The sequence below is a fragment of the Canis lupus genome, chromosome 6 (assembly GCF_011100685.1).
Source record: "Canis lupus familiaris isolate Mischka breed German Shepherd chromosome 6, alternate assembly UU_Cfam_GSD_1.0, whole genome shotgun sequence".
NCBI classification, from domain to species: domain Eukaryota; kingdom Metazoa; phylum Chordata; class Mammalia; order Carnivora; family Canidae; genus Canis; species Canis lupus.
The window spans coordinates 47882741-47895939 of NC_049227.1; the positions used below are offsets into that span (position 1 = coordinate 47882741).

A 13199-nucleotide genomic window follows, 5' to 3' on the forward strand; every position below is an offset into this window, starting at 1 on the left:
GCACAGTGGGAATAAGAACATATGCTCTGCAAACCTGTCAAGAGCTTAGCCTAGTGACTGACATATATTAGGCTTTCTAGACATGGAAGCCATTACAATTATTACTTTCTTCTTGGACTTTATGATAAGAAAAAGAAGGAAGCTAAGAATGGTCAGGTGTTCCTATTGGTCTAGAAAAATTGATCATCACAAGCAAGACTCCTACAAAATGGTTGTTGAATGTCATCATTCTTTTAAATAGTCCAAGGCTGAACTAGAGAGTATCATATTTGATAAATTAATGATCCTGTTGAAATGCCTGATTTCCATAAAGAAAAAGATTTTTTTCTTTTTAATAATTTGAAACCATGTGGACTATACTGAATAGCTATGTTGATTTTCATTTAGAGGCTTGATGAAAGAGGTAGAGTATTGCTAAAGGAAAGTATAATTGTTATACTGTAAAAGGAAAGTTATTTAAAGCTTCATCCACATATATTTGTACATATGAAGTCAATACCCCTAAAATTTAATTAACTTAAGGAAATGACCAGGTAAACATTGCTTACAAACACTCATTCATTCATGCATGCATTCTATAATGAACTGACAGTTATAAAAAAAATACTAGTTGAAATTATAATTCTCAAAGGACAACATCCTGTTGCAGGTGACTCTATGGAATGTGATAAATTGTGATGGTATTTTCTTATTCTAAAATCAGTCCCATTTCCATTCTCATTACTTTTTCCCAGAAACAGTATATTTATAAAACCCAATGTATTTTGAAATGTGATGGCAGTTCTGTTTTTTTTTTTTTTTAACTAATGACTGAACTTTTCAAAGTAATATTGGTTCACTTTTAAGCAGAAGTGATCCCTTTTCCTTCTGAATTAGAATCCAAATTCTTGCAGTAAGGACATATATCTCAGAAATGCTCAGTAATACAGGCCCAGCAATGACCTCCTCTGAATATTTTTATTTTTTAATAAAGTGAGAAAGTTAACAGAATATAGGTATATTGAGAAATATGGAGTCTAAAGTCTGTTTTTATAATAGTGCTTACACCATATGACTCCTGTTTTGACTTGCTTAATGAATTAAGTAGGTATTAAGTTGTGTATCAGGGAATTTGATGGTCTAAAACACTGTCTTTTAATGTCTGCTTTATTTCATATAGTGTAATGCTTTGAAGTTCCGTCCATGTGGTAGCATGTATCAGAATGTCATTGCTATTTATAACTGAATCCTATTCCATTGTACACATGTATCACATTTTGCTAATCTCTTCATGTTCTGATAGAAACTTGGGTTGTTCCCACATTTTGGCTGTTATGAATAATGTTTCCATGAACATTGGCACACAGGTATCTGTTTAAGTGCCAGCTTTCAATTCTTTTGGGTGTACCCAGGAGTGGAATTGCTTGGTCATATGGCACTTATATGTTCAGTGTTCTGAGGAATATTATATGATTCCACTTATATGAAATTTCTAGAATAAGCAACTTCATAGAGACAGAAAGTGTATTATCAGTTACCAGAGTCCAGGCAGAGGTGGTAAATAGGGAGCTGTTGTTCAGTGGTTAGTTTCTGTTTGGAGTGATGAAAATGTCTTGGAAATAGATAGTGGTGATGGTTGCACAGCATTGTGAATATAATTATGCTGCTAAATTGTACATAAAATGGTTAAAATAGCAAATTTTGTGTTGTATGTATTTTACCATAATTAAATGGGTAAATTACATGACAAGTGAATAATATTCCAATAAAGCTGTTTAAAACATCAAGTTTATCCAACAGGGGATCCCTGGGTGGCGCAGCGGTTTGGCGCCTGCCTTTGGCCCGGGGCACGATCCTGGAGACCCGGGATCGAATCCCACGTCGGGCTCCCGGTGCATGGAGCCTGCTTCTCCCTCTGCCTGTGTCTCTGCCTCTCTCTCTCTGTGACTATCATAAATAAATAAAAGTTAAAAAAAAAAAAAAAAAAAAAAAAAAAAAAGTTTATCCAACAGGATTACACCTTATTACACTTTTATCCAAAGATTATACTTTTACCCAAAGTCTCTAGTCAATTTCCAGTCTCCAAAGTCAATCTGAATCATGAGGCATAAAGCACCATCCATGAAGACATTCTGGCAAATTTAGAGGGTAAAACTCAACAGATTATACATAGATACATATGTGCATGCACCATACACAGATATACATATGTACACAGTATATACTGTTTACACATGCATTTGCTTATATATAATTTGTAAATAACTAACATAGGAAGACTTTCAAAACAAGAGCATTATGTTTTGTTACCTGTTCTTTTTAACAACTTTTAACTTTTTTGAGTGTACAATATGGCTGAGTAACTGCAGATTTGATAATAATTATGTATAACATTCATTGCTATACAAAATTACCTTCAAAATTTTGGTCAATCAAAATTACCTTTATTTAGATTATGAATAATTGAATTATAAGTCTTTTTTTAAATTATAAATCTATTAGAAATTAATGGAATATGTCTAGATGCTGGCTTTCACTTTAATTCCAAATAATGCAATTACTTAGAATGATTAAAGACTTTCTAAATGGTTATTGAGATGCATCAGACAGATTGTAAATTCACATATATTCAATTATATGTTATATAATATTTATGTTATGTAATATATGTATGTATAATGTATAATATGTGCTATGTAACATATATATATTCAATTCTAAATCTACATATTCCACCCCACATGGATATCTTCTGTTTGCTTTTCTATAATTTTATTCTTAAGTTGAGATATCTCGTATTAGAGAATTTTATAGTTGTAATTTACCTGCTGTCACACTCCTCAATCTCCCACCCAAATGTTATGGAAACATGGCAAATGACAGATTTGAGAAGTAGAACAAGAAACTATTTTCTCTGTTAAAAAATTCTTTTTATATTAGATTATTTGTTCAATTAAAAAAATTTTTTTTACTTATTTTTCAGCGGCTCCAGTTGATGTACTAAAAGCTCTAGATTTTCACAACTCTCCAGAGGGAATAACAAAAACAACGGGCTTTTGCACAAACAGAAAGAATTCAAAAGATTCGGACACTGCTTACAGAGTTTCAAAGCAAGCACAACTCAGTGCTCCCACAAAACAGTTATTTTCAGGTATGTTCACGTTATTATTACAACAATTACTACTTTGCAAATTATTATTGATTCTTTTTATCATGCTGTATAATGCACAATTATTGGGACAGATATAATTCTTTCATATATGGGACATTGAATACATTGTGGTCACTAAGGTGACTTGAAGAAAATAACTAATAATTGCCAATTTTAATTCAGCACAGTCACAGGAGATATGCTTGTTTGAAAATTTAATAATTTATTATTTTATTGAAAATGACAAAACTTGAAGACGATATTCTATCTAGCTTATTTTTGCATAAAATCATGTAGAATTTATTTATTGCTGGGAACATTGCAACTTTATCCTTAATGACTGCAATGTGGGTTTAGACATACTTAGTGTCTTTCTGAAATTAAGATAAATTTCTGTTGAAAGAAATACTTCAGAAGATAAGACAGATTATTCTGTATTTTTTTGGATCCTATTCTTATCTCAAATAGCGTAAAAGTTAGTCACATCTTGCAATTAAAAGGAGATCTGGGACTAGAGATTTGGTAAATCTTCACCTGGAAAGTTTTCATAATGGTATTGAAAACTACTTGGTGCATATTTTCTTTCTTTCCATGAAAGCATCGATTGACCTAATAGCACTAATTATCTCCAAATCATATAATGTAGAAAAAGGGAGCTAAGTGATGAAATGCCAATTTCTGAGCATTACATTATTAAAGCAAGTAACTCATTACAAGTTGGCTATTGGATACATGTCAATTATTTTTTTCTTGTAACTCTACTAAATTGAGTGTCCTCATCCTTACTTAACAGAAGAGGAAATAGAGTTTCACTGAAGTTCTTGGAGTTGCCCAGATTACAAGGGGTCAGTATTTAATCCAGGTCTAATCTGTTGCCAAAGCCAATATTCCTTATAATATCTGGTGTTTCTTTTTGGTGCTTTGGGATCCTCTCAGAAATAATTTATCATTTAAATTCTTCATATTATCCTGTCTACTGTTTCTACATGAAGGGATTTGAATTGCCTATTTTCACATAAAAGTATTTTCTCACCATAGAAAAATTAAAATCAAAGGACTAAGGAATTACAAAATGAGATAGTGTATTTTTCATGGATGGACATTTTAAAGTATTTTTGAAAACATATTTATGTCGATTAAATTGTTGTTTTCCCAAGTATTTCTTGTTTTGCCATAATTTGTGATGCACCAAAGTAACAAACTGCAAAAACAAAGAATATCCATGCACAGTTTTTCTGACTTTGAAAATAAAAAGTTAAAACTTACTAAATTCATAAAATATTCTTAAAAAATCAAGTTTAAAAGTTGCAAATGAAAAATTATGTTGCTTTTCTATTTATCTGCCTTCTAATGCAGAAATGGGAAAAAGATGGCAATTTTCCAGAGAAAATAACAGGGGAAAAATATACTAATGGAAAAGCTTCAGAAATAAGAAGTTAGTTTTTAATTTTTTTATGCTTTGGCTCATCATCTCAGGGTCAGTTTTTCTGCCTTCCAAATTGGTAGTTTGATTAATTCAATCACTTCTGCTTTGTTATTCATGGAAAAAGAATACAATGTATGCCTCTGAGCTTTCCTTCCATGAGAGTTAACAAAATTCCCCTATGTCAATTTTTTTTCCACCTTCTCATAACATTCTGCCTTAGGCATATGATTCTAGTAATGAGTATTTCAGATTGCAGGAGACACTTTTTGATAGCGACCTCATTTTTCCCCCACACAAATGAATTTAAACAATCTTCTACAGCGTAGAGCTTCCTGTCGAATAATGCACAATGGCAGTTAATAAAAATGATCAATGGCATCTTCAAAGTTAAAAAAGAAATCCAAAGACTGAATATTATTGTTTTTCAAATAAGTAAAAAAATCTTTGAAAAATTACTTGGGAATGCTTTTTCTCTCATTATGGGAAGACATAATAGCAACTTCTTTTCTAATGAAAAAATTAAGCAGGGATAGTGGAAACTTCAGCACTGGGTAGGGGTGGAGGATTATCAGACAGTCACCGTAAAATTCTGTTTAATTAAAAAAAAATTCTGTTTAATTAAGGTATATGGGTCTTCTAAAGTCCTAATCTGAGACCTTTAATTTAACTGTCTGTAAACGTTATACATGTGACCTGAATAGAAGCTGTAATTTGCAAATCCTCTGTTCTCTTTAGAACACCTGCCATAGGACAGATACAATACAAGAAACTTGGTGTATTTGATCTTTATCCTCATATCCATCTGGGAAAAAGAATATTTAAACTCAAATTATGGAGTAGGGGTTAGAAATGTGAAGTATTTGCATAATATCACAGAACCAGTGAATGATGTGAGACAAAGAGACAGTCCCTGCCTCTTTTAGACTAAAATGAACTTTCCTTCTATGCAAAAGTGGCCTTCCCTCCTCATTTTCAAAATCTTGCTGAATACCAAGCTACATCAAAAAAGAATTTTAGTTAAAGGGAGACATATTCCACATGGAAATCTATTGACCACAACCTAAAAAAATTAAAATCAAATAATAGAGTTTTGTGCCTTTTCCACACAAAATCTATTCCTGCATGCAATATCTATTGATATTAAAAGGCCATTTTAAGAATCACTGTTGAACTTGATATATTTACTGTGAATTATGATTATTGCATATGTTTGATTTATGTATACATGCATATCAAAAGTAGTAATGGCATTTTTTTCTTTAATAACAATCATCCAACAGAGAAGATGCTTTATTTTTAGTTTGTATTTATAGATTTCAAAACATATATCATTAAGTTTCACATTTTACTTTATCATGTATACTGATCACTGTTATTTTAGATAAAATTTCACATAGTAAGCGATTGCATTTTTGTTGAATATTATGGTGAATTCTCTCCGATATATTTAGTCAGTTGTTAATTAGAATTTGCTTTAATCTATTTAGTCTTATATGAATATATTCTTTCTTAAAATTCTTTTTTCCCTAAATATATCTATGTAGGCATGAATTCATAGTGTTTTTGCAAAAGTGAAAAAAATACTGGTTTCCCCTAACATAACATTTTAGCATTTTCTTTTTTCAATGTAGGAGACATTTGAATAATTTACAGTACATTTAAATACATTTAAGTATTTAAATAATTTAAATAATTTAAAGTACATTTAGGGAAAGAATTTCTGTGATTCTCAACATTTTGAGCTACTTATTTGAAGAAAGTTTATTTTCTATGGAGTTTCTTCAATAGCAGGCTGAATTACCTACTTAGATTTTTATTTATAGTATAAGCAGATAAAACTTGCTTTATTAATTGATGGGATTCATTATCTTTCCATTTTATTTATATGATTATTTTCCTTGTGTTGATTTACATAAATATAAAATTAGATGTCTTAAGACGTTTAAATGAAACAAAACTATACACACACACATTTATTTATTTATTTATTTATTTATTTATTTATTTATTTATTTTTCCTGTGATAGCAAAGCTTTTATTTTATTTTATTTTATTTTATTTTTTTATTTTTGATAGCAAAGCTTTTATGACCTACTTGTGATATAACAAAATTGTTTGGTAAATTATTTTAAAAACTAAAATTAAGAATTTTAAATAAGCACTTTTTGGTTTGGAGATATTTATCTAGAATATAGATAGATATGGATAAAGATGTCGATATAGATATAGATGCAGATATAAGTAGATATTATAGAACCAAATAGTTAACATTAATGAACTACCTTCTCTATGACATACTCTTATGTAATTTCCTCATTTTAAATAATTTCATTTTCATAAATTATCACCTACTACTTTAAGTAGCTACTTAAATTATATAGATGTTTTGTATTTTATTTAGGCTGTCCCAATTGTTGTAGGCCATTTTAATATTTTAGCATTATTAATAGTGTTCTGGTGAGTTGACATATCTTTACACATAAGCATTGTTCCTTTTCCAATAAATTCTTAGAAGTGGGATTGCTTGTTTCCTATAATCTTTTTTTTTTTTTTTAATTGTTATTTATTTATGGTAGTCACACAGAGGAAGAGAGAGAGAGGCAGAGACACAGGCAGAGGGAGAAGCAGGCTCCATGCACCAGGAGCCTGACGTGGGATTTGATCCTGGGTCTCCAGGATCACACCCTGGGCCAAAGGCAGGCGCCAAACCGCTGCGCCACCCAGGGATCCCCATAATCTTTTGAATTTGAATCCATGGCAGTCATAGTCTTGTATGTATACTACCATGTATAAAATTTAAAATGATAGAATTTTAAATGAATGGATTGAATATGGAAGCTCCTGGTCCAGATATCATTGATTACATGTGCATATTTACACCTGTTTTACATATGGACAACCTTTTAACTGAAATAATATCACCCTTCAAATAAAAATCTCTGCTTTACTTATGTTTCAGGATAGTAATATATATATGTAAAAGCATTTTTGAAGACCAAACTGCAAAATTTAATACACAGTGTTTTTATAAAAATATATGAGTAGTCATTGATTAACTGAGATATATTTGTGATCATCACTTAACTGACATATTTATTTAATAAATACTAAGCACTAATGTAGATCTGGCCCCACACTGGATATTTGGAGTATGATGGTAAGAGGGGAAGAAAAAGACAGTCTACCCTCTTGAATTTAGAATCAAATTAACCAGATATCTAACAGTTGTGATTTATAATGACAAGCTTTTTATTAGTGAAACTGCATTTCATGTGATAGGAAAAACTGATCAAAAGCTCTTTAGCTAGGGGATCCCTGGGGGGCTCAGCGGTTGAGCGCCTGCCTTCGGCCCAGGGTGTGACCCTAGAGTCCCAGGATCAAGTCCCACATCAGGCTCTCTGCATGGAGCCTGCTTCTCCCTCTGCCTGTGTCTCTGCCTCTTTCTTTCTGTTTCTCATGAATAAATAAAATCTTAAAAAAAAAAACAACCCAAAACTCTTTAGCTTTTGAAAGATGACTCGAAAAATACCTTCATGTATTGTGTCCTTATAGTGCCTTCTTTAAAAAGAGGGTATATGGCCATAGATCAGACAAGGCTGGAAATACAAATCTTACACCAAAAGTGGTGCTTTCATATTTAAAAGTTCTTATTGTGTATTTAATATTGTAGTGGCACCATGGTCATCTTGTTTCCTAACTTTGAATTCAATTTTACATAACCACTGTGCTTTAAGTGAGTGGCTTTAACATTTGAATATAGCTTGAACAATTATTGGAGAGAAAGCTTATTATCATCTCCTTCTCATTTGTTTTTTAACCTGTATTATAATTACTCTTTATTTATAGGACTTATTAAGGCCACCTAGAAAGTTTAAAAAAATAGGGCAATCCAGGAATAATTTGGGAATTTGGAATTTCTGATCTTTGTCTTCTCAGGAGGAGCTTTTCCAGAAGATTTTTCAATACTATTTACAATAAAACCCAAAAAAGGAATTCAGTCTTTCCTTTTATCTATATATAATGAGCACGGTATTCAGCAAATCGGTGTTGAGGTTGGAAGATCACCTGTTTTCCTGTTTGAAGACCACACTGGAAAACCTGCCCCAGAAGACTATCCCCTCTTCAGAACTGTTAACATCGCTGATGGAAAGTAAGTAATATAATAGTCCAATGCTGTAGCTGTATTGAAAGCAATGATTTCATTTAATCATTCAACAAATATTCATAAAGCATGATGCAGTTTTTCTAAAGACTGAAGACACAAAAATGAACCAAACATAAAATATCTAATTTTACATAGTTTCTTTGTCTGGGTAGACAAATGATGTACAATTTTAAAAATGAATAAAGAGCATATCAGGTGATGATAAGTGAGGGAGAGAGAAAGAAATAGAGTTGTGAAGAGTTTAGGGAATGATGGTGGAAGGTACAATTTTAAGGAGTGAGGTTAGGGAAAATCTCACTAAGAAGGTGACTGGTGAAGGATTTGAGGTATGTGCCCTGCCGATAACTAGAAGTATACTATTTCAGGAGGAAGGGAAGCAATTACACGGCCTCTGATTCTAGCTATGGCTGATTTGGTCTAAGCAATGTCAACGATACCAGCATGTCAGGAGCAGAGTGCGATGATGAGGATGGAGAATCCATGGGAGGCCAAATGGTATAACACTTTGTAGATGGATATAAACATTTTGGGTTTTATCTTGAGTGAAATAGGAAGCCACTATAGACTTTTTGAACGGGGAATGACCTGATTTGATTTACCTATCATCAAGCATGTTAATATTGACAGTCATAAGAAGCTTTTTATAATAGTTGATATGTGCTATATACTGTTTGAAGTACTATGAGTCCACATAGTGGACTCATTTAATTTTTCACAACTCTTTGAAGCAAATAATGTCAATAAATCCATTTTACAGATAAAGGGACTGAGGCACAGAAAGTTTAAGTAACTTGCCTGAGGTCATATGTTTGCAAAGTGGCAAGGTAGGGTTTGAATTTAGATAGACTCCATAATAACCATCACACTCTTCTGAAAATCATGCTGAATTCTGAGTTCTGTATTGTGAATATTGTCTTTCACTTAGGGAGCAGTTAAATACAAATAAATGTTTATTAAATTTAGTTGGCATCTTATTGCTGAATCTGGGCTTCTAAAACTAGCCTTATCTGAAATATAACATTAAGTTAGAGGTATAAGAAAGAAATAGCCGTGCAAATGGAAAAAAAATAATCTACACTCAGTGTATCTTTGACAAGACCATGGAGAAAATGTTATCTCAGTGGCAGGAAAAACTGGGCTTTTGTAAGCAATTTACATACTGTCCTTAATAACTAATATGAAAAGTGATGATATGAAAATAAATCAGGGTAAGGAATTTAAGGATGTAGTGTTTTCGGTGAAACATCTCTTTGACATGGTTGCATTGAGCAAAGGCAAGTTGGAAATGAAGAAGTAGACCATGTTGGGATATGGAAGAGGAACTTTTGTGGCAGAGTGAAGAACATGTACAAAGAATGGTAAAGAGGCAACAGTGTGGCTGCACTGCAGGGAGTGAGAAAGAAAAACTTTGGTGTGAAGTCAGAGGGCCAGGGCACAGTCCCATGAGGCAGACTAGGGACTTCAGCTTTTACTAGAAATACGAGGTTCGCAAGGTGAAGATTGATGTGACTTGTATTTTAAAATGGTCATTCTGGTTGCATGAGAGTGAAAGTAGAGACCAGTTAGGAGTCCAGATGAGGGAGCTTGCAGATGGGATAAAGTTGAGAGACATTGGATTCTGTATATACGTTGAATATAAGGATTTTCTGATAATATGAATGTATACTGTACAAGAAAGAGAATAAATTAAGAATGACTTCAGAACTAAGGGGTGGCTTAGTATTTTGACTATAATGCATAATAGCATGGTTATGACATAGCATTATTATCAGGCTAAAATTAATCAATGGTAAGATCAAGTTTAGAGTCCTAATCAGCTTTTAACAATTAGAATCATTTTTATTTTCTGTTAATAAAAAGCACATATGTACAATAGTGGAGATGGTTTAAGTTAAGACACAGGCTTCTTGGCAGAAATATGTGTAAATTTTACTCTCACAGTATTAAGTGCCTCCAAAATAAATCTTTGCTCAATTCAAACTAAGCAGACACCTATGCTAGTTGACTGTGCTATGGAAAGACCAAAGATTAAGTGTATATGGAAATATACTTGGTCCTCATCAATACCCATGCCAAGTCACATGAAACAGACATTTTAGGAAAGCTCCTGCAATTTTTTGGGCATTTTATTTTATGGATGTAGTCCTAGACACTTCTGCAATATTAATCTAGCATTTTTCATTTGGAAAAAAAAATATAAACCAGAGTGGCTCACAAAATCCAAGTGAGCCTCACTCAGTGGTTTATGTTAGCACCAGATACTGTTAATAAAACCCACCATTTTATAGTAAGATTAGGGTATATACGTTTCCAAAAGGCTGGCCATGTCTACCCCCTCAGCCTGTCATCGCCACCCTGAATTAGCTGGAGCAGTAGCTTCAGAGTGAATTGAGACTCTCATTCCACACATGCATTGACTGTGCTTTCTTTCAGTGTTCCCACTTCCTGCCAACCCTGGGAAGAAGGAGAGATATTGTGTCTCAGTTTTGGATCCTGCCCACAGGAGTGATCTATAACTGTCTTGAAATTAAAGTGGAAAAAGAAAATGAAAGCACTTGAAATAAATGTGCATAAAGACAGAGAAGCACATTGTGTTTTACAATTAGAACGTTCAGTTCCAGATGGAGCAGTCATTCAATTAGTAGACATACCCTTTTACAGTTCATCTCAGGGGATCTCTAGAGAAAAAAAAAAAAAATTAAGTGGAATTCCATTTGGAAGAAAGCATTTACGTACATAGAAACTATTACTTACCCCATATCCCACACCGATCTCTATCAAATACACTCATCATGACATGGTGAGATTAAGCTTTTGTTGCAATAGCACAAAGTGAAGCAAAGGATGGGCACTTTCTTATCAGCATAGACAGCCACCACTGGTGTGCAATTTAAACTGTTTGTGTCTTTTTAGTACCTACCGCCCTTCTGGGTAAGCAATACCTAGTCAACTGTTAACTGACTGATGAAAAAATGAGCTTACATTTTGTACAATTTCAGCTCACTTTCACGGTTTAAAATACAGTGTATTTTAACACGAATAATGATGTGGCAACAATATCTTTGAAGCTTACAAAAGAATTACTTGGCTTTTTTAGGTGGCATCGGGTAGCAATCAGCGTGGAGAAGAAAACTGTGACAATGATTGTGGATTGTAAGAAGAAAACCACAAAACCACTTGATAGAAGTGAGAGAGCAATCGTTGACACCAATGGAATCACTGTGTTTGGAACAAGAATTTTGGATGAAGAAGTTTTTGAGGTAAAAATTAATCAAATTTTATTTGAAGCTGAATATTGTTAAATCAGATGAACTGAGTTAATAACAGTAACAATCAATACATGCTATAAAGCAAAGTTGAAAATGAAAGGGTGACCTACTTTCTTCCCCTGTGGGTGTAGCGGTGATGTTTTCTATTGTTCAGTGAGAGAATGAGTAGACAATGATGGCTGTAACGACTGGGAAACATTACAGAGATTGGTTGATTTGAACACAGGCATGCTATTCTCCTGGGAAGGGCAAATGGCTTTACTCTTGGTACTTTGTATTATTTTCTTTGGAGAAAAGAACATTTTCTTCACTTCCTTTTCTGGGAGATTAATTTAGGGAAATGTGCGAGTCAGATATTCTTTCTCTGTTCTTTGTTAATGTTTCCAAGGTATAAAATAGAGATCATATTGCAAAAGCTGAACTTAACGTCTTTAAAATCACTTTTTTATTAATGTGAAGGTCATGGTAAGAAGTTTCCTTCCAATTGTAATTCACCAATTATGATAACCACATTCTTTCTTTTAATCCTTCAATCATTGGATCTGGTAATTTGTCCTTTATTATTTAATTTTTAACAGAACAAACAGACCTGGGTCCTGATCCTATAAAGGGATGCACCCCTGAGATGTTATTCAGTACTGTGATCATTGGTTTTATACAATTTCTGAAGTAATTTGTTTTTCAAAGTATAATAAAGTAAAGCTCTATAATATATTACAGGTTAACAGACAGGGTTTACTTAGAAGATGTTCTGTATTTGGTTGATGTTTGAATATATACACACATATATACACAGTATTTTTCATAGAACCATGTACATTCAGTGCAGGAGAATATTGCATTCCTGCATTTATATACATAACTTATAACTATAATTAACATTTGTGAAACTTTCAGATTATTTGATTGATTGTTTGTTTCTGATTTTTGTCAGCATGTGTATACCTAAGCCTTTGACTCTAAACAAAATGTTTTTAACACATTATATCATACTAAATTAAATGATAAACTCATTCAGGCAACATACAGTAATATCTTCCAATATCTTGTATTGATTGCACAGAAATGATAATATTTATTAGATGAATATTATAAACAAATTAACTTAATAATTCTATTTTAAAATTAAACTATGAATGTCAGTTTATTTTAACAGACTAAATTTATTTTTGTAATACACATGGCTTTATTTTCTGGGAACATAAATGA

The 13199-nt window shown here is 32.5% G+C and overlaps 1 protein-coding gene across 3 annotated transcripts in view; it reads left to right on the plus strand.

Moving 5' to 3' along the window:
- The window catches only part of COL11A1 (collagen type XI alpha 1 chain), a 197026-nt gene that overhangs the window by 19143 nt on the left and 164684 nt on the right, over positions 1–13199 (plus strand). For all 3 annotated transcript variants that reach the window (XM_038541182.1, XM_038541181.1, XM_038541183.1), the window contains exons 2-4: positions 2963–3130; positions 8493–8706; positions 11819–11981. In XM_038541182.1, coding sequence (XP_038397110.1) covers positions 2963–3130; positions 8493–8706; positions 11819–11981 — 545 coding nt within the window. The remainder of the gene's footprint in view (positions 1–2962; positions 3131–8492; positions 8707–11818; positions 11982–13199) is intronic.